The sequence below is a fragment of the Amborella trichopoda genome, chromosome 9, assembly GCF_054954075.1.
Source record: "Amborella trichopoda isolate Santa Cruz 75 chromosome 9, AtrichopodaSantaCruz75HAP2 v2.0, whole genome shotgun sequence".
NCBI lineage: Eukaryota > Viridiplantae > Streptophyta > Magnoliopsida > Amborellales > Amborellaceae > Amborella > Amborella trichopoda.
The window spans coordinates 10,271,075-10,291,082 of record NC_142344.1 but is presented as its reverse complement, the minus strand read 5'-3'; the positions used below and the strand labels follow the sequence as shown (position 1 = coordinate 10,291,082).

The window sequence follows — 20,008 nt, the reverse complement described above, 5'->3', positions numbered from 1 at the left end:
TAAATTGATTTGATCAAGATATTATCAGAGTCATTATTGGCATTAGAACTTATCATGTTAAAATACTAGCTCGTACTTGACTGGCAGCATCCAGCCTGGGGGCATTTGTTGCATTGTGGGGACAGTTAACTTTAAAAAAAAAAAAATTATCGTGATAAAATACAGATAAATTGAATTTATCGAAGATTGTCACTAAGCTACCTGCCTCAACTGCCATTTACAGAGGTTTAAGTTACAGATGTAGGAAACAGCTCAAGACTATGTGGTCAGGGCAGCAGGGTGTCAAAACGTGACGTCTTGAGTTCCATTGACTATCTATGCCCTTCGCCCCGCCTCTTCCCATCATGCATGAAGACCTAAACAATCCTTGTGTGCAAACCCCCAAGGTATAAACACGACTAGAGTTAGCCCCTGATAACCCCATGCCCAAACCTCCTTATACTGCTCTACTGACGTTACATATCCTCTGAACTTGCCCTCCATGCGAGTTGAGCCTCGAAGTCCTCATTGTCTTACCCCTCTCATTTACCAATGCAGATATCTTATCATAGGGCGGAACATCACTCCTGACCTTTACTTGGTGATGTTTCAAACAGTTGATACGACCACATGCCTACTTTGCACAAAAGACACATCTCTTCCCATTCTTGGTGGAAAATCAGCTCACACTCGATTCTCAAGTAGGATTTCCATTCCCCAGCAACATAGTAGAAAACTCGAGTAACTAGAACCTACCCACTAAGCAACAAGTCACTTGCAAGAAAAAATCTGGGAACCACCTACAGAAGCATCAAGGGCATCTGAATAGGCCTACACCATTTACATGCTTCTTATGAAAAAGTGGTTATTTACAAACAAATGGATCATGTTTAAGTGGGGATTAGCAACCCTGAACACAATACACATCCAAATATTAAAAAAAGAAACAAAAAAAATAAAAAGCATTTCAAATGCCCAAAATGCAAGATACATCCAAACACACACACAAAAAGGGGAAAAAAATCAATGCCAAAAGAATGTTGTGTTTTAGTTTTTTTGTAAAAAGAATCAAGGATTCAAAACACGCTAGACGGCCCCTAGGCGAGCGCCCAGAACCTCGGGCACCCCGTAATTTAAAAAAAACGAAAAACGCCTAGCCCACCTGGGCACCCGCCCAGGTACATCCGCCTAGCCCCCCTGGGCACCAGCCCAGGTACATCAGCCCGTGTAGGGCCGCCTGGGTCTAGGCGGGCGGATTTTTGGTCCAGGGCGCCTAGGCGCTAGGCAGACCGTTTTTTAAAACATTGAAAAAAATGTTGTATTTTTTTTTATTATTTTTTTTTACAAAAGTAATTATTATTTGTAAATGAACAGATCACATTTGGAAGGAGGCATCCCTAAATGCAAGGCACATGCAAACAAACATTTCAATGCCCAAAAAAATGTTTGTCCAGTTTTTTTAACATAAAAACAGTTATTTGCAAACAAAGGGATCACGTCTAGGCATGGATTGGTGCCCACAAATGCATCAAACATGGAAACGCATCTAAGGGAAAAAAAGAAAAAAACCTCAAAGCATTCAATGCCCAAAATTGTTTTCAGGTTTATTACAATTGCATTTAAACATAACAGAATGCACTTTTGTGGGGGTTGACATCCTTAAATGCATTGTATGTGCAAATACATATAAAATATTTTTTAAAACAAGCATCTCAAAGCCCAAAATGAAAAGCTTGTTTCCAGCATTTTTACCAAAAAAGAAAAAAAAAAGCTATTGGCAAACAAGAGGAACACATTTGAATTGATTAGCATCCCTAGATGCAACACACACGCAAACAAGTGTGTAACAAACACCATAACATATTTTTACACAGGAAGGAGAAAATGAAAAGTAAGGAATAATGTAGCATAGCACAAAAATGAAAAATCAGGAATAATTCTCGAGAAATCAGAAAATTATGGGGAAAACCAAACACTATATAAAATAAAATATTCACAAATATATTCTATGATAAAATCATTAATCATGACATTTTTTTTATTTGTACAAATAATTTCCACATATCACTCAAAAAAGTAAATATTCCAAGAAAAAATAGACGATCTAGCTGTTGGTCTACAAAAGAAAACCAGATCTATATGAAATAAAATCCAGATCCATATAGACCTAGAGGTTTCTGAAGAAATCGCACCAGATCTAGAGAAATCATATAAATAAAATCACAATGAGAAATAAAATGAAAATAATAAATTTAAAGACTGTAAATCAATACTCAAACTCAACCAAATCAAACCCCCAATTTATTTTTGGGGCTAGGCTTTAGATCCACTTGATCCAAGGTTCGCAAACTCTGTGGCAAACTCAAATTCCCCAATTCAAATTCTCTAACATCTGTTATTTTAAATTTTTTTAATAAAAAATGATGCAATCAAGTGATAAAGGGCTGCAAAATCCCCAATGCTGAATTTCTTTTATCTGCCGAGGGTAATCAGGGTGGCGGAAACTGTGAGAAGCATCAAGTTTTTGCCGACTCAGACTAGACTTGGCCACTTGGGCAAGTCCGATGTAGACCTGCCAAGGATTCTACGGGGACCCAGCAGTTTCGTACAGGGCCCCCCCACAATATAGCACATCCCAACATGGCAGGTAGCCGACTTCTAGCGAGAAAGGCGAGTGAGTCCAAGCCTGAGTCTCCAAGTTCTTTTCACTATTTTGTACCGAACCACTAACATAAGATCCATACTCAGAAGCTCATATTTTGCATAAAGTGCCCAGGGACACGTCCCATGGAAGAACCTTTTCCATTGCCGAAATGTTTAAAGCCACATTATATTTCTAATACCAAGAAGAGAAAACAGAAAAATCAAATAATAGATAATTCTTTACTGGGGTACATCAGGTTAGCTAATCAAAACAATTTTGGTAATTTCAGTACTTAACAAAGTATTACCATATGGCTTCACACTTGAAAAGAGCACAAAAGAAAAGAGTTGTTTAGTTCAATACTCACTCTTTCCATTTTAGCCATTTCAACCATGTAACTTGATGGCTTGTCCTGCATGACAAATAATACCATGTGAAATCAAATAATATGCAAAATGAATTTCTATAGCTCAATATAAATAAATTTGTTGGTAGAATTAAAATATTCCTTCAATAATCTTGAGCGTCCTCGTCGCAACAACTTCTTAAATTGAACGATCAGGTCAAGAAAAACAGGAGAATGTAATGAATAACATGAAAGCTAGAAAGAGTCAATCAGTGCATATACAAATTAAGTGATTGAAATCTTACACATTTTCTAATGCTGAAAAGATGTTTATCATAGCTATTGTACTACATCTAAATATATTAGAGACAAATAAATACCATGCATTGCTTTTTCATTCAACTCAAAACAAACAATAATATGGACGCAATAATCAAATTTAGCAAGCAATGCAGCTTACATCAGAGCATTAGGAAGCTGCCATCTAGAACACCTAGGCACTGCATGGGCTAAATCCAATTCTAGGGCCAGGTTAACTCCAAGTGCTGCCCCCACTCATGGCAGAGCCAAGGTTCTATGGCACAAATAGCCCTTGGTTTGAAGGTATTTTTGTCATTTCCCCCACTTTATCTTTCAACACCCAATGCACCATACCCCTATGTTACTGGAAGAGGAAAAGTAAAACATCCAAAAATCTTAATGTGCTTTGCTTGGAATATATTCGGAAATACAGTGATCTTCAAACAAATACTTTGTTTATATTCTGTTAACCTTTACTGGAGCTTAGAGGAGGGCATGATTAGGATGTGTAAATGCTACCTTGCATGAGAAAATTTAGTATTCTAGATTACACAAAAAAGCAATGGCTTTTCCTTGAACTCCAAAATAAGCAATGTGTATGTGTACTGGAAAACAATATAAAATGATGCACAGGAGAACGCGAACATATTTTATGTTATAAATGTGATATCTGCAGCATATTTTGATAACCTTAAACTTCCTTGTGCTTTAAACTCAGGCAGCTGGGCCACCTAGGCACTCGGGCCACTGCCAAGTTATCATTTGGTGCATTTTGTCACTTGGTAAAGACACACAACACCTTACCCCATTAATAATCAAAATGAGCCATCACTGGACACATTACTAGCCACTAGGCAAGGTCCCATTTTGCAACTTGGAAAAATATCAGCACACTCAGGTTTCCTGGTTTATATGACATGATATAAAGTGCATGTAAAAGAAAGAAAATAAATATGTATAGAAAGGAAAAATGTAAGTTCAATCACATCAACAACATGCCATATGTCAAGCAACAATATTAGTCTCACCAATCCCAATTCTGATGCTCTTGTGAGAAGCATCAAATCCCCATATGAATGTGAAGTCTGTATAACATTAAGAGCACTTGCAATGGCATAGCTCGTCTGCAATATCACAAGTCAAATGATTAAGTAATGTATATGGCTATGACTGCACAAGAGAGTAAGAAGAAATTTGAGACTCGCCGAGTCTTGAGACGAGATCCACTAAAGAAGTGCAGCAAGTCTCGAACTCTTCAACTTAGGAGTTTTGAAACTTTTTGAATGATTCAAAACTATAGATAACAGCTACATTTATCAAATCAGATCTTTATTTGTCAAAAATCATATCCAAAACAGGGCCTTGGATATTTTTTACAAGAGAAAATGCTCCCAACTTATTTTGGACCCATAATCATCGACAAAAATGTAGAGTTGATGATTTCAATGCATAATGGATCTTATCAGTAATCTTAGGATATAATCACAACAGCTTTTCCATACAACACATTAGTCCCAATAAGAAATCTATGGCATATCATCCCCTATTCATCGCTAAGCCTGAAAATGCATCGGTAACATTACGGAACTATTTCAACTTTTTTTTTTGGGTAAGGAAAAAAAAGACAAACCTCAAAAATCCAGGTCTCATGACTCATAAAGAAGGAAAAGGATGCATTACAACTTATGGCTAATTCATACTTCTGCTCTGTACAGATCTAGTCATCCAAATCTACAGCAGTTGACTTAATATCATAATGGTAGATATAATAAGCGTCAACACTCAAACTTTTTTCTTTTTGAAGAATGTCACCTCCCCTGCCCTCTCCCGCTTCTTTCACCCCTCCCTTATTCTCCGTCCCCCAGGAATCCTCCTGCAACTTTGCCCAACTCTACAATTCCTCTTTAGTGGCCATCTTTCATCCTCAGAGAGATGACCTGGGCCAAAGAGATTTGGAAAGTACTAGAATTCAGGTACAAGCAACTCTCCAATGGGTCTTTCCTCTTCTCATTCCCCTCAATAGAAGGAGCTGTTCTCGCCCTGAGAACGACTCACAACATTCGGTTCCGAGGGGCCTCAGTTCAGTTGTCTAGGTGGACCGCTATCCTGGGAGCCTTTCACTGGCAAAAGGTTTGGCTCCAGGCCTCCTCTATCCCTCTTCACGCTTGGTGCCTTGACACCTTCAAGGCCATTGGTAACTCTTGCGAGTCCTTTGTGGCGGTCCACTGGACATCCATGGAAAATCTGCCTCTGGGCACTTTGCTGCCTAGGGAACAACCACCTCATCATGCCTTCCCCCCCGCCTACCTCAACTGCCACCCCGCTCGCCTGGTCCTTTCCTCTCCCCTTTTTTAGCTGGACCCCGGCCTTCACCTCCATCCTCGCCTCTACTCATAGATTTTGGGGAAGAGGCAAAAGCATCACCCGGAGGAGACACAACACCATCTCTTCCCCCAGAGAAGGTGGACACTGGTGGACATGGAGGGTATCCCGGCTACTAAGCTAATCTCAGCCACTCCTGTTGTTATAAGCTAATCTGCAGATCCCCTCAGCGGAGAACCTGTTATCATCTCTGTCCTGCCTCTGCCCAGCTCTATCCTCCTCTCTCCACCACCTCCTCTTTTACTGGCTGCACCCTCACCCTTTATCCACTCGGGACCTCCTTTTCTCACCCCTGCTGCTCTCCTACCCTTTCTCACCACCCCTATAAGCCCCTCTTCGCTTCTTGACCATACCGACACCTCGACACTTTTATCCACCCTTTTTGTCACCCCTAACTTCGCCCCTTCACCCCCTGCCGCACTGCTTCTCCCAGGGGACAACCCTCCTCTAGCAGGCACCTGCCCCAACCCTACTTTCTCTCCCTCTCTTGCATCCCAATCAACCCCCACCCTTCACATACCCTCTCTCAACCCACCCCAGCCTAGTTTGGCTGAACTTACCAACCTTGCTTGCACTATCAATTATGATAGAGTCTCCACCAGTACCCCCTCTACCTCCACAACCACCTCACAAGCTCCCACTTTGGGCCAATTGGTGAAATGTTCCCTTAGGAACTCTCCTCTTTCTCTCTCACCCTTATGCTGATCCTCAATTGGAATATTCGTGGTCTCGGCCAGGACCAGAAAAAGCAGGCAGTGAGAGATCTTTGTTTCAAACACCAGCCCACAATTCTGGCCCTCACTGAAACTAAGTCACCCCATCCTACCCTATTCCAGGTTAGACAGATATGGGGACGCCGACCCTGTCAGTGGGTCTCTTTACTTACGGAAGGGGCATCAGGTGGCATTTGGGTCATCTGGGACCCCACTGCTCATTCCCTAACCTCCTCTCACATTGCGAGTTTTTCGGTCACCTTACTTTTGTCAAGAATATCTGATGGCTTGCTTTGGAAGTTTACAGCCGTTTACGTGCCCAATCAAGACTTGCTAAGGCATTGTCTTTGGGACGAGCTCATCAGCACTGCCTCCCTCCCACACCCCATTTGGTGCCTAGGGGGGACTTCAATGTCACAAGATGGTCCTTCGAGAGGAATTCTTCCTCTACGATCACTCCAGCCATGACGGCCTTCTCAGACTTCGTTAGCCTTAACAACCTCCTTGATCTACCCACTCAAGGAGCAAAGTATACGCGGTCCAACCACTCCACCATCTCATCCCTCTCTAGACTCAACAGGTTCCTGGTCTCTATTGATTGGGACTCCTCGTTCCCTAGGACCCATTCTTTAGCCTTACCCAAGCCCACCTTCGATCATTGTCCCCTTCTCCTGGACATCAACCCTGCTCAAAGAGGTGCCAAACCTTTTAGGCTCGAACTGGTTTGATTGGAAGAACCCACCTTCGCCTCGCTATTCCCTGTCTGGTGGCAGGATTTGTCAGCCTTGGTCCCAGGCTGGTTTGGTTTCATAATTCAATGCAAACTCCAACTGCTCAAGGCTTGCCTCAAATCTTGGAGTACAAGCCTCCCGGGTTTCCTCAACCCCCAAAAAAGAGCCACCCTCGTAGCCATCTAGGCGCTCGACATTACCGAGAACTTATCGGAATCAGAATTCCTTCAAAGAATCCAACTAAAGTATTTTTACCAATCCCAACTGAAGCAAGAAGAAATATTCTGGCATCAGGAATCCATAATAAAATGGTTGAAGGCCAGGGACCTCAACACTGGCTTCTTCCATAGAACAGCCATTTGCAGGCACAGAGATAACACCATCTCGCATCTGTTAGTGGAAGATCACCTTATAGACCAACCACTTGATGTCGAGCACCACATCCTAACCTACTTCAAAAACCTCTTCTCCGCCCCGACAGGGTCCAAAATCCCATGGGGGATCTATCTTTTTTGGTCTTTCCACCTGAAAAAGTCTTTTAGCTCGAAAGACCATTTTGTGAGCATGAAATCTTGTCTGCCCTATCTTAGTTAGCCTCAGACAGAGCTCCAGGGCCTGACGGACACCCCATTGTCCTATTCAAACAATATTGGGAAGTCTTCCGACATGATTGCCTATCGATGTTCGAAGAATTCTTTTCTGGGGGAGTTATCCATCGAGTCCTGCACGCTACCTTTATAACCCTCATTCCCAAGGTTGGAGGAGCAACCCACCTCAAAGACTTTTGACCTATTAGTCTGGTCAATTCTACTTATAAAGTCTTAGCCAAGGTTTTGGCCTCCCAACTAAAAGAAGTCATATCCCTGGTAATCTTCCCCCCTCAAAGTGCATTCATTAAAGATCGTCAAATCCTTGACGGTGCTTCGGTGGCTCATGAATGCATTCACTCTAGACACCTAACCAGGGAACCTGAATTTTCGTGAAGCTTAACTGAGAGAAAGCTTACGATCACGTAGATTGGAATATCCTTGAGGAAACCCAATCTAGAATGGGATTCAGCTCAAGATGGAGATCCTAGATGAAGGCCTGCTACTCTCATCCACACTTCTCCATTCTCATCAATGGTTCCCCTAAGGGATTCTTTCCATCCAGGGGAACCCCCTCTACATCAAGGAGACCCCCTCTCCCCCTTTCTCTTTGCAATCTAAGCCGAAGTTTTCAGTCAATCTATCTCTAGAATGTATTCAGCTGGCTTCTTACATGGGTTCAAAGTTGGTCACCAAGGACCGACAGTCTCGCATCTCCAATATGCAGACGACGCCCTGGTTTTTTGCAATGCCGATTCAAAAGACGTGGGAAATCTATTCTTGTTTCTTAGATGTTTCGAGTTTGTGATGAGATTCAAGGTTAATTTCGACAAAACCAAAATGATGGGGATTAATGTTGATAAGACCTCCCACAACTCTTTTGTAGACAGTTGGGGATGTGGGCCAGATATTCTTCCGTCCAAATACCTTGGCCTACCTCTCTGCTTGGGAAAGCCTAAAAGGAGACTTTGGTCTCACGTAATTGACAAGGTAGACCGTAGGTTAGCCGGATGGAAAGGTTGCTTCCTCTATCTGGGAGGCAGACTGATCCTCATCAAAGCCACCCTTACTAATAATATACCAGTTTACCAAATGTCCTTGTTTCGCATGCCGGTAGCCGTTAGCGCAAGATTAGAATAGTTGATGAGAAGGTTTTTTTCGTCTGGGGATGCCTCCTCCAACAAATTTCATCTTATAGACTGGGATAAACTCTGCCTGTCCAAAAAAATGGGGGGATTAGGGATCAAATATCTTAAGAAGCAAAAATGTGGCACTCCTAGGCAAATGGAGTTGGCGCCTGGGCACCAAAAGGGACCAACTGTGGAACACCATCCTTCATCACAAATATCGAATACCCACCACACCATGTGTCCCTGACTTCAAGCCCAACCAGAGATCTTCTGAAATCTAGTGATCCATTTGTGCGGCTCACTATCACTTCCAGTTTCGCATAAGGTTTCATCCCAGACAGGGGAATCGCATCCTCTTCTGGCAAGACCTTTGGCTTGGACATATCCCCTCAAGGACAGATTCCCAAACCTATATTCTCAGTTTGGTACACAATAGGCTACTGTTGAAGATGAGATGGTCCTAGCGGGGCATGCGAGATCTTGGAACCCTGTGTTCCGAAGAGCTCTTAATGACTTGGAAGTTTCCCAATTTGCAGAACTAGCGGCTGATCTTCAGTCCATCTATCTTGCAAACAGTGGCCCAGATAGGATCATTTGGTCCCCCTCAGCCTCCGGGAGCTTCTCGGTATCCTCATTCTATCGTAGTCCTTCACAAGTTTCTACTGCTCCTGCAGCACCCTCCACTTCGGTTTCTCAGGCTTAGGTCTCCATAGCCCCATCAAAAATCTAGAATTTTATGTGGCTAGCACTCTCCCAAATAGTGCCAACAGTTGATCAAATATAGCGCAGGGGCATCCCACTCCCAAACCGATGTGTCTTGTGTATGGTTGCCGAAGAAACAAACGACCACCTCCTACTACATTGTTCCTTTGCTCATAATCTCTGGGGGGTATTCTCAAACTTTTCGACATTCAATGGGTCACACCCGAGCATGTCCCGTCCATTCTCTCATATGTCCAGCCCTTTCCTTGGCCTAAACCTAGGATTCTCCTTTGGAAATCCATGGTGGTGGGTACCGTCTGGGCTCTATGGATTGAGAGAAACAATAGAGCGTTTAGGGGTGAATACTCCATATGGAACAAAATTTTCACTCAGCTAAAATCCACAGTTGTCTTTTGGGCAACAAACCACCACAGTTTCAAAGGAGTCACCACAACGGCTTTCTTTCAGGATTGGTCTGTTGTCCTAAAACACAATCGCAACTGACCAGCATGTGCTTCCTGTTGGATTCCCCCACCGCCACCCTTTCAAACTGAACTTCGACGGAAGCTCCCTCGGGAATCCAAGTCCTTCGGGAGTGGGAGCTATAGTAAGAGACTATTTAGGCAACACGGTAGCTTCGTCTTCCAGTTACATCGGCCACACCAACTCAGTGGCAGCTGAGGCCCATGCCCTCTTGGAAGGACTAAAGCTACTTCAAATTCTCAGCCCACACTCAATTGTGATAGAGGGCGACTCACATAACACTATTCTGTGGGCCCAAAGAATACCCTCTTCACCGCCACCCTGGACCCTAGCGCACATCTTTGATCACATTCATTACCTGTGCAGGATATGGACGTCTCATGGAAGTATACTTGGAGGGAGGGAAACCAAGAAGTAGATGCCCTAGCTAAAGAAGTGGCTTTATGGGAGGAATTTTAGCAATCTTCGTGTTTACCTAGCAGGGAATTTTGGACCACTTTCTTTTATTAGTTGCTGTTTGCACACTGTAACCTTCTTCTAGAAGGATTTTGGCCTTCATTTTTGGTTTTCCTTCCCTAGTGCACCCAATTCTTTGGTCTGCCTAGGTTTTTGTACTATTCCTTACACTCATTTTAAGGTTAACATTCTCAAAAAAAAAAAGTAAGCGTCAACACTCACCCTTTCAGCCAGACCAACAGCACTTTCCTTTTTGCTTGCAAGTGGGAAAATGACAGGAAGATATTCCACCTGTTGAATTCAGCAAGAATAAACTTAGCTAATTAGCTCATACTCATCAAAACTAGCCAAAAACATCTTAGACAAAACTTGTTTAACATTCAATCAAATAAGCACCAATCATCGAGGAAAGGAGGATTGTTCTGAGAACCATTTTATACGGCTATACATCAAGAAAATTGGTTCTATCTAAATACTAAAATCAGCAAACCGTAAGAAATGCCAGAAATCGACCACATACAACAGTGGGTGCTCTGATAATTTATAATCAGATACTTCATTATCTCTAATAGTTTATGAAAAGTACAAAAAATGGCCATTTCATAGTGTGAGTAATTAACAATCTATAATTTCTAAAAATATATAGGAAATCCAGAAATATATAATGATGGTATAAACTATTAGAATGATCCCCATCCGCCCTATGCATTGTATAGCTATCATAAATTACTATTATATAAATTTCCACAAAGTACAGTAGCTAGAGCCATAATATAAAACTTAAGAGACATAGAAAAATAGAAAAATATTATGTAATTGAATCAAATATAAAAGTTAAACTATAAAATATGTATCTCATTATTATACAGGACTACATTTATGAAATAAAAATTCGTAATTATTTAATGATATATATATATATATATACTTAAAACTCTCAAACATCTTACAGTTATGGACTTCCTATTTTAAAAATATTTAGTTGCTTTCTCAAAAACCTACTAATTTGACCTTATTTTCATATATAGAAGATAACACTTTTAAATTTTATAAAACGGTAAATATTAAGTATTAATAATCATTCCATGCATGAGAACAACAAAGGCCTTTCCTCCTTATATGGTAGCCGGTAACAAACTTTCTTCCATGTATATAACTCTCAACACTTTCTAAACATAAATTACTGGAGAGATTCTCGTAGTTCATACTTCTAATATTTAATAAAAGGCAGTCCACCCTAGATATTAATTATTAGAGAATGCACTATGTAAAAATTCACAGCCAATATCAGGGAACATAGTCAATAGATCTGACAACTGTAGAGGAAAATAGTCCTTGCAAAAAGTAGACACCAAAGTAAGATATTCATACTTTCAATGATGGCAAGCGCCCAAAGCAGATTGAAATGACTGATAATGTAGATGCATATAAGCAAGAACTGCTGGAAAGATTACCCAAAAGAAAGTCTGAGAACCCACTTAACAGAAGAATTCATGACTACACTAGAGGCCACATAGGCAATGCCGTCTCAAAATGAATTGCAAATGACATCCTCATCAAGGCCACCCTAAACATGTCCATCTTCCTCCTCTCCCTTTTCCACATGCGAGGCATTGTGCCTGTAACAGTGGAGCATGTTATAAAGAATTTCCTGTGATCAGGGAATGCGACCACCTAGGAAATCCATCTAGTTTCTTTGGAAAAGATATGCTCTCCTAAGAAGACCGGTGGGTTACAGATCTGAAGCCAAGAACAAACATTGCCCTGCTAGGCAAATGGTGGTGCAGGTTCGCCACCCAAAACTACCAGCTATGAGCGAATGTTCCGCACCACAACTATAGGTGTGAGGTTCTTAGATAGTTGCCCCTGCACAAAACTGAGCTAATGCATCATGGGCCTGGAAGAACATCATGAACAGCCAATAGAAATTCATGGAAACGGTGAGATTCAAAATAATAAACAATGGGAAGTAAATGTGATTCTGGAGTGACCCATGGGCTGGTATGCAGCCGCTTGGCCTATGCCGGCCTGGTCTCTTCATAGTATCCTCGAATCCAAATACTGTGGTGGAAAACTGCTTTGTATTCACTAACACTGGCCTCCTATGGTGTCCCACCTTCAGGCAACCTTTGACAGACCAGGAAACCCTCGAACTCTCGGACATGTTCCAATCTCTACAAGCTTTTCCTTGCCTGGCTGGGGACATGACAAGATCATCTAGGCCCCTCCTCACTCAGGCAAGTTCACCATCTACTCCATCTACCATGCTATGTATCCCATTCGACAAACCCCTTCTATCCACAACAAAGTTTGGCTAGCCTTAATTTGGCTTGCTATCTCCAACTGGAACCTCCCAATTACAAAGAAGGGGCTTTTGCTTACGAAACCGTTGCGTTTCAACTACGGACAAAGAAATCCATGACCACCTCTAGGTTATCCTGAACTCCATTCACCAACTCGTCGCGATCTATTTCACCCCTCTATAACAAGCTGCAGGCCTCTTCCTCTGGAGGGCATCAGTCCATGCCACCATTTGGGTTATTTGGGGTGAAAGAGACAAGAGGGTCTTTGTAGACAAAGAAAGGAGCACAACTCATATTACCGAACACATAAAGGAAGTCCATGTTTTCTGGGCCAAAAACTACAAAGGGCGCCATTTTTTTCAAGAGCAGAATTCAAATCAAACTGGATCAACATCTTCTCACACAAACCACGCAGAATCCCTAGAGCCACCCTATCGCATACCCTGGAGTCTGGTACTATAAAACATAATGTTGACAAGTGCTCACTTGACAATCCAGGCCCTAGAGGCTTTGGGCAAATCTTCAGAGACATACAGAAACACTATCCTCTCCTTTTCTGGTTTCATCTGCATTGTTGACTCAACAATGGACTGAAGGCATCAAGAGATTTAAACTTTCAAGGGGATCACACCTAATTATCAAAGGGGACTCAAAAATGTTAAAAATCTTGGGCTTCCCACCCCGCACCATGCCCTTGGAGGCTCGCTGACATTTACGACCATATTTTTCACCTTTGTAGGATCAATCTAGTATCCTGCCAGCAAACATGGTGTGATTCAACTTGCAATTCCAAATCATCACGGGCCATTTTTGTCCATACTTCTCAAACTGTTTTTGTCCACACCTTCTACTTACTGACCCAGTCCCCTCGATTTTTGCTGGTAGTGGGACCTACTGACCCACATTTTTGTCTCTTTTATTCGGCAGACACATAGAGCGCTGACTTGTGGGCTGCCTTATTACCTCCACTACTCATCGAAAACTTCTATACAATATCTTTAAGAGTATTATATATAAACATGACGTTTTCCCAAAAAAAAGGGGAAAAAAAAGAGAATTGGAAATGGCCATTAGTCGAACATGATGAACTAAAAGCCTAGACAATTTAGTAATTTCAGTAATAAAAAAATAAATGGAACTCATTTTAAGAACTGAACACTTCGTACTAGTAGTGACATCAAGAGTCCAAGGATAGATTCAAATGAAGAAAAGCAAGTGAGGCAGCAATACACAGAGGTCGAGACAAAAGTCAGAAAAAATGAAGTTCCCATTGAATTATAAACAATTATTACAAAGGGACTCCACCTCAGATCACTATGAAGAAATCAAAGCAAAAGCACTTGCAAGCGATAGCTCCACGAAACCAATATTAATCGGAAAATGGGGCCTCACCTCCATGAAATTGTGAAATTGGGTAAACATTCTGAACATGAGCCGAGCCAAAGAAATATAACCCCTGGATAAATAATAAGTCAAATATATTAGTACTATGCTCAAACATAAATATCATGACGCAATAAGAAATGATAATAATTGGAATAACAATATTACCACGACTGATCAAAATGTACATAAGGATAACGAACAGCCACAGGTTGAATAGGAAAACCAGGAATGAAGGCCCCAAGTTGGAATGATATAAGCATTCTTCCATTAGTTGTGGTGCCCTCAGGAAACAACAGGACTCTTGGAAAGCTATTGCATGAAGCCTTTCTCTGAATTGAAATCCTTGAAAGCAAATTTCTGTATCAAATAGCTAATAAAATAAAGTAAAGCCACACCATTAATAAAAGCTTCAACCAAGAATATAATGTGGTCCACATATGGACAAACATACAAGTTTGTGGATATTTTTGTTTATGTGGATGTGCAGGTGCCCTTTTGTTATTGAGTACATAGTGTGCAATTCACTCATTCAGGAGTGGACCTAATTAATGCATTTCATGCAGTACTTAGAGTCAAATTAACAAATCAATGCTTTATTTTCACTTGAAAGCATGAACTCCAAACTTGCTGCTATCCAGATTCAGTAGACTAAGCCGAGTTTCGTATTAGACAACTCAAAAGTAGCTGGAGCCTTCAACTCGTTCTGTTGACTTGCACAGGTTCCACGCAAGTGGTATGGCCATAGTTAAGAGAACCGTGATGGTAGGGTGGTGTTCCTGCTCCGGAACCTCGATCCCACGGTTCCTCCTAGGGATCTTATAGGACCTCGGTTTTTCAATTTTGGGATCTCGCTCCCAAATAAAGGGGATCACGTTCCAACCATTAGTAGATTCCAGTACTATTTCGAAATAGATTCCCACTCCCATCAAACATGGTCAAGGTTTAGGTACATCATAATTTTCGGTTCCATATATGTAGAATCTACTTTCAAAAACAAATGAATCCAGTTCCACAGTATTCCTACACCTCTCTCTCCCAATTCCTGCATCTCTCTCTCCTGCCCTTTTTATATAAGTGGCAAGTTTTATAACAGAGCAACAAATTCAGTATTCATGCTCTGATCAAATACCAGATTATCCGATAAAATGTCAAATCAAGACAACGTAACCAACACAACATTCATATTCTGATCCTAAATCTAGATTTATCACATAAATCTTAGAAATTCAATTCATCGAAACCCCATGCAAAATTCGTGCTTCAATCCAAATACCTGATTATGGCATAAATCACAAAATATATACGAAAATCAACAAAAAAACATTCATCTCGTCACTATCTCTCCACTCTAACTCTCTCCCTCGCTCTCACTCTCACTCCTCCCTGCGCACACCTCTCTCTACTCCACACAACTCTCTCTCTACTGCGCACACACACAACTCTCTCTACTGCACACACACACACAACTCTCTCTACTGCACACACACACACACACACACACACCTCTCTGTCTCTACGGCACACACACCTCTCTCTCTCTCTCTCTCTCTCTCTCTACTGCACACACACTCAACTCTCTCTCTCTCTCTCTCTCTTATGCACACACAAGAGTTACAGAAATACATAGGGAAAGGGCACAAGTGCACGTAGTGTGGGAGCGTTGGGAGGAGCGACCAGATTCACCGGAATGATCATCACAAGCTAATGGCGAAGGAGCTGTGTGGGCTGGTTTTGGGTCCAAGGGTTAATATAGAGGGAGGGGGAATTGGGTGGGGAAGAGGGAAGGTGTGTGTGTGGGGAGCGGGGGGCGGGGGTACGTGTTGATGATCTAAGTATGTAGTTGATTAAAATAATAGAAAAAATCCAATTTGTGTACTTGTAGATTATTTTTTGGATTTGTGTAAGGAATATATTGGTGGTTCAAAGGACTATGTTTTCAAAGTTATACCTCTAATGGGATTTGGAGTATATATAAGAAAAATGGAGTACATAAGTATACTATGGACTATCTAATAGAGCAATCTATACTTTTAGCATTTATCAAGTAGTATATAGGCACCTGAAGAATCAAATTTTAGTAATATGCATTTAATTAAATAGGGTATGTCATACACATTAGATTTTGGACTAAGGACCACAGACTAAGTAGCAAAATAATCCATACTCCTTAGATTTATCAAGCATAGAGGCATGTGTTGCATAAAAATATGGTTTGATGCACTTATTTAAAATAAGATGTAATACTACATTTTGGACTATGGACCACAGACTATATAGTAATGTGCCTAAAAGTATTTAATATTTCATCAAGTAGCATGTAAGCATCAAGTAGCATGTATGCCTAAAAATAGGCACTATGGATCTATTTAATTAGAAGTTGTCATATGCTCATCCTGTAAGACCGGTCCATATTTGACGCCCATATATGTACATATTGGATTTTGGAGCATGGACTATGGACATATACAGTAAAGAGTTCAGTAGTATTTAGCATTTACCAAGTAGCAGGTAAGCATGTGATTTATAGAAATGAGGCACTATAAATTTATTTAACTACAAGATAATATACATATTAGACTCGTTGCCTTAACCAATGGTAGTTGCGGACCTTGGGACCAATCAACTGAGGACCTTGATTCCTATACTTGAAGAATCTCGATATTAGAACAAGCGGAACCCCGTTATATGACAAACAGAAACCTCAATCCCTAAACCAAGGGAACCCGTACTAGCTCTACTTGACAACCTCATTTAATGCGTAGTGGAGCTTAGATTCTTGCCAGTCAAAACCTCGAACCCATCGATATGGAATCTCGCTCCATAAACCTAAGGATCTCATTCCCTCTCTTGTTCATTGTACGTACGCCGATCCCAACCAGGGAACTTCAGCAATAGGGAGGTTCGGTGATTCCCGAACCGATCCCACTTCTAATCCTATTCCCGTCTTCAACAACTATAGGTATGGCCAACAAGTCCCTTACAAGACTCAACTAGGACTCTGCCGAGCTGAGATCACCAAGAGCCAGCTCGCTAGTTATAAAATGAAGTGAATAGAGAGCTGCTATCATGCTTGAGATGCAAACTTCCCTTTAAATTTAAAAGAACACTATATCAGCATTTGCTTGCATCATAGAACATTGTCGCATACCTTAAAAAGTACATATCCTAGAGCACTCCTTCGAATACTTCTTCTTATACATAATCACATAGAAGTCGTCGGTTGCGTATGGTTTGTCAATGTTTTTTGTTCTTCTCAAAATCATTTAGGTTAATATTTAGAAATATTTTAAGCAGTCCATTTATTGAAGGGAACACAATGTTTGTCAAGCATTCCATTTAGTATTGAAGGACACAAGTTCTATGATTCCGTTCTATTTCCAGTGGCACACTTGTCTACTAAAATGTCAGACTCAGTCATAGCAAACAGAGTAAAGCCAGATAGCCAAGCAGACAAGTGCAGGGCCATGCAAGCCACCAGAAAAATGAATATCACTATAACTGAACCCTCATGTCAGCTCCAAGGACATGCCAATCTTGGAACATCACCAGGTACGCAAATTGAACTCGCTACTGCCAACCTTTGCAATGATTAGTGGTCAAAAGACATGCAGCAATAAAGGGATCGGAGGACAACAATGATCTTTTTCTCCAGGATGTAGAAAAAAGTGCAGAAGTTCGAGATAGAGCTCAGGATAATGCAGAGGGCATCAAGGTATTTACGTAGGTGACAGGTATAAATTCACGTAGGTGACTCTGCAGAATTCAAAGGTATAAATTCAAAAAAAATTCTCTTTTTCTCTATTAATAACTAGAATTTCTATTTATAATTGCCACAATTACAATACAGAAATAAATCTACTACAATCTAGGATCTTTAACTCTTACCACGAAATAAAACTTTATTCAAAACTGAATTTAAATTACAATATTATCTTAAACAATTAGGAATTATTCAAATAGGATTCCAAATACAATTAGGACTTCTAAAGCAAAATATGAATCAATAACTGAAAAATAGAACTGATAAACAAAATTACGAAGACTTACTAAACCTTTGCCTAAGGTTACGTCCTTAAGACTTGGACACCCCACACTAGATTACCAAACCGATGGTGCATTATGATCCTTTGGTCCTAGTGAATCCTATGAACTAGGACGCACCTATAGAATACCCTTTCGCAAAACTATGGAGCTGAGAGCATAGGATAGGAGATTAGGACTTCTTTTTTAAAAAAACTGTTAAATGTTAGATTTCATTGACCCTTTTAATCCTTTGGGACATATGCCACTACGTGGCAACTCCCCTTAACAAGATAGGGGTGGGCATACCCCCTCTCCTTGACCTAGGTGGGGTGTGCCACCCTAGAGAGGAGAGACACCTACAGGGAGAGAGAGCGAGAGAGAGAGAGAGATGATGTGGAGGCATGGAGGGGAGAGAGAGACGAAGAGAGAGAGGTTTGAAAGTAAGGTGTTGAAAATGAGGGGAAGACCCTATTTTATATAAGCATCAATGGGCATCAATAGCCCTAGGATATTCCACTTAGAATTAGGATTCAGTTTGACGTTAGGATTCCCTAGAACTCTGTGAGGTGAGAGAGAAACAAACCAGAGCCGTCTTTCTCAAAAATCAACCATCATGATCTAGGGAGGAAATCTAGGAACCTTATGCCCTCACTTTTAGTTTGACTAGAACTAGATGTGGAGCATCCCATCCATTGTGGGGTGTGTGGCCCTTGGGGGCCCCACATTCTACCCCATGTGGGTTCCACACGTGTGGGAGCTGGGACTTTAGCCCCCCTCCTTACATGGATCCCACTAAAAAATAATATGCCCATGAATGTCAAAAAATTTAACATTGCCTCTTTTAGGGTTTTAAGCCATGAAATATTTTTTTTGAAATTCTAAAAATATTTAAAAATCACAGGAGCATAAATAAAATTGAAAACATATTTATGAAGTTCTTAATAATTCTAAAACACTCAGAAATACTTCTAGAAGTGGATTGGTACCAATGGGTCAAGAATAGTGACTGTTAGGGCCTCCACCCATATTAAAAATCGTGATCTACAATTATCTTCTCAAACCAACCCAACAAAATTAATATGACCCACAGTCATGCACAGGGGCTCATGATTAGCCCGTCAAAGCTAGCCAATAAAAAGTAGAACCATGGTACTAATATTGGGATTACAGATTTCCCATCTAAGCAGTAACATGCACATATCACTATGTACAAATATGCATATCCCCTCTTCAAGGTTGCTTCCCAAAATGTGGCTATCATGTGTATATACTATGCAAAAACTTATTAAGGATTTGCTTCTCACTCTCACAAGCTTACAATTGCATATAAAGACCACAAAGCTCTCCTGGCCTACAAACTGTTGGCGTTTGTGGCTGTTAAAGGCTGTGAGAGCATGCAAAGACATTTAGAGCATATTACACACCTTAATGGGAGTGTGTATTGTTTGATTGACCAAAGGTTAGGCAATCTATGGCCTTGGTCATGTCCAAAACTCTTAACCTTGGGCATGTGGTACTATGAAAAGGGTTTATAGTGGGTCATCCTTTGTTGAGATCTCAGAGATGCCCAAGGATGGTTTGCATGTTAGGAGAGTTATGTGGTCCTGTGTGTGCGGATATAAGCCTCTGAAAGCAAGGACTCTCAATAAACTTTCACATGGCATCTACAGATGACAACTGCATTTTCAAAAAATCCCTATAGAGGGACACATGTACATGTCCATAGAGAGAGTCCCCTTTTGCACTATAGTGGCATGTGCATGACTTGCTCTTTTTTTTTTGCGGGGGGGTGGGGGTAGGAATGTATTCCACATTCTTGAACTGTGGTTCCACTATTTATTGG

The 20,008-nt window shown here is 41.0% G+C and overlaps 1 protein-coding gene across 5 annotated transcripts in view; it reads right to left on the bottom strand.

Annotated features, from left to right (window-relative positions):
• Positions 1 to 20,008, bottom strand: part of LOC18424251 (calcineurin B subunit-like protein) — a 37,631-nt gene that overhangs the window by 11,748 nt on the left and 5,875 nt on the right. For 4 of the 5 annotated variants that reach the window (XR_016040606.1, XR_016040607.1, XM_006828841.4 and 1 more), the window contains exons 4-8: positions 14,308 to 14,471; positions 14,149 to 14,212; positions 10,676 to 10,744; positions 4,298 to 4,393; positions 2,991 to 3,035 (exon numbers count right to left, since the gene is read on the bottom strand). Coding sequence is in view for 3 of the 5 variants with exons in the window: in XM_006828841.4 (XP_006828904.2) it covers positions 2,991 to 3,035; positions 4,298 to 4,393; positions 10,676 to 10,744; positions 14,149 to 14,212; positions 14,308 to 14,471 (438 nt within the window). In the remaining 2 variants the exon portion in view is untranslated. Of the gene's footprint in view, positions 1 to 2,990; positions 3,036 to 4,297; positions 4,394 to 10,675; positions 10,745 to 14,148; positions 14,213 to 14,307; positions 14,485 to 20,008 lie in introns of all 5 variants that reach the window. The other variant, XM_088846582.1, reaches the window with a different exon arrangement.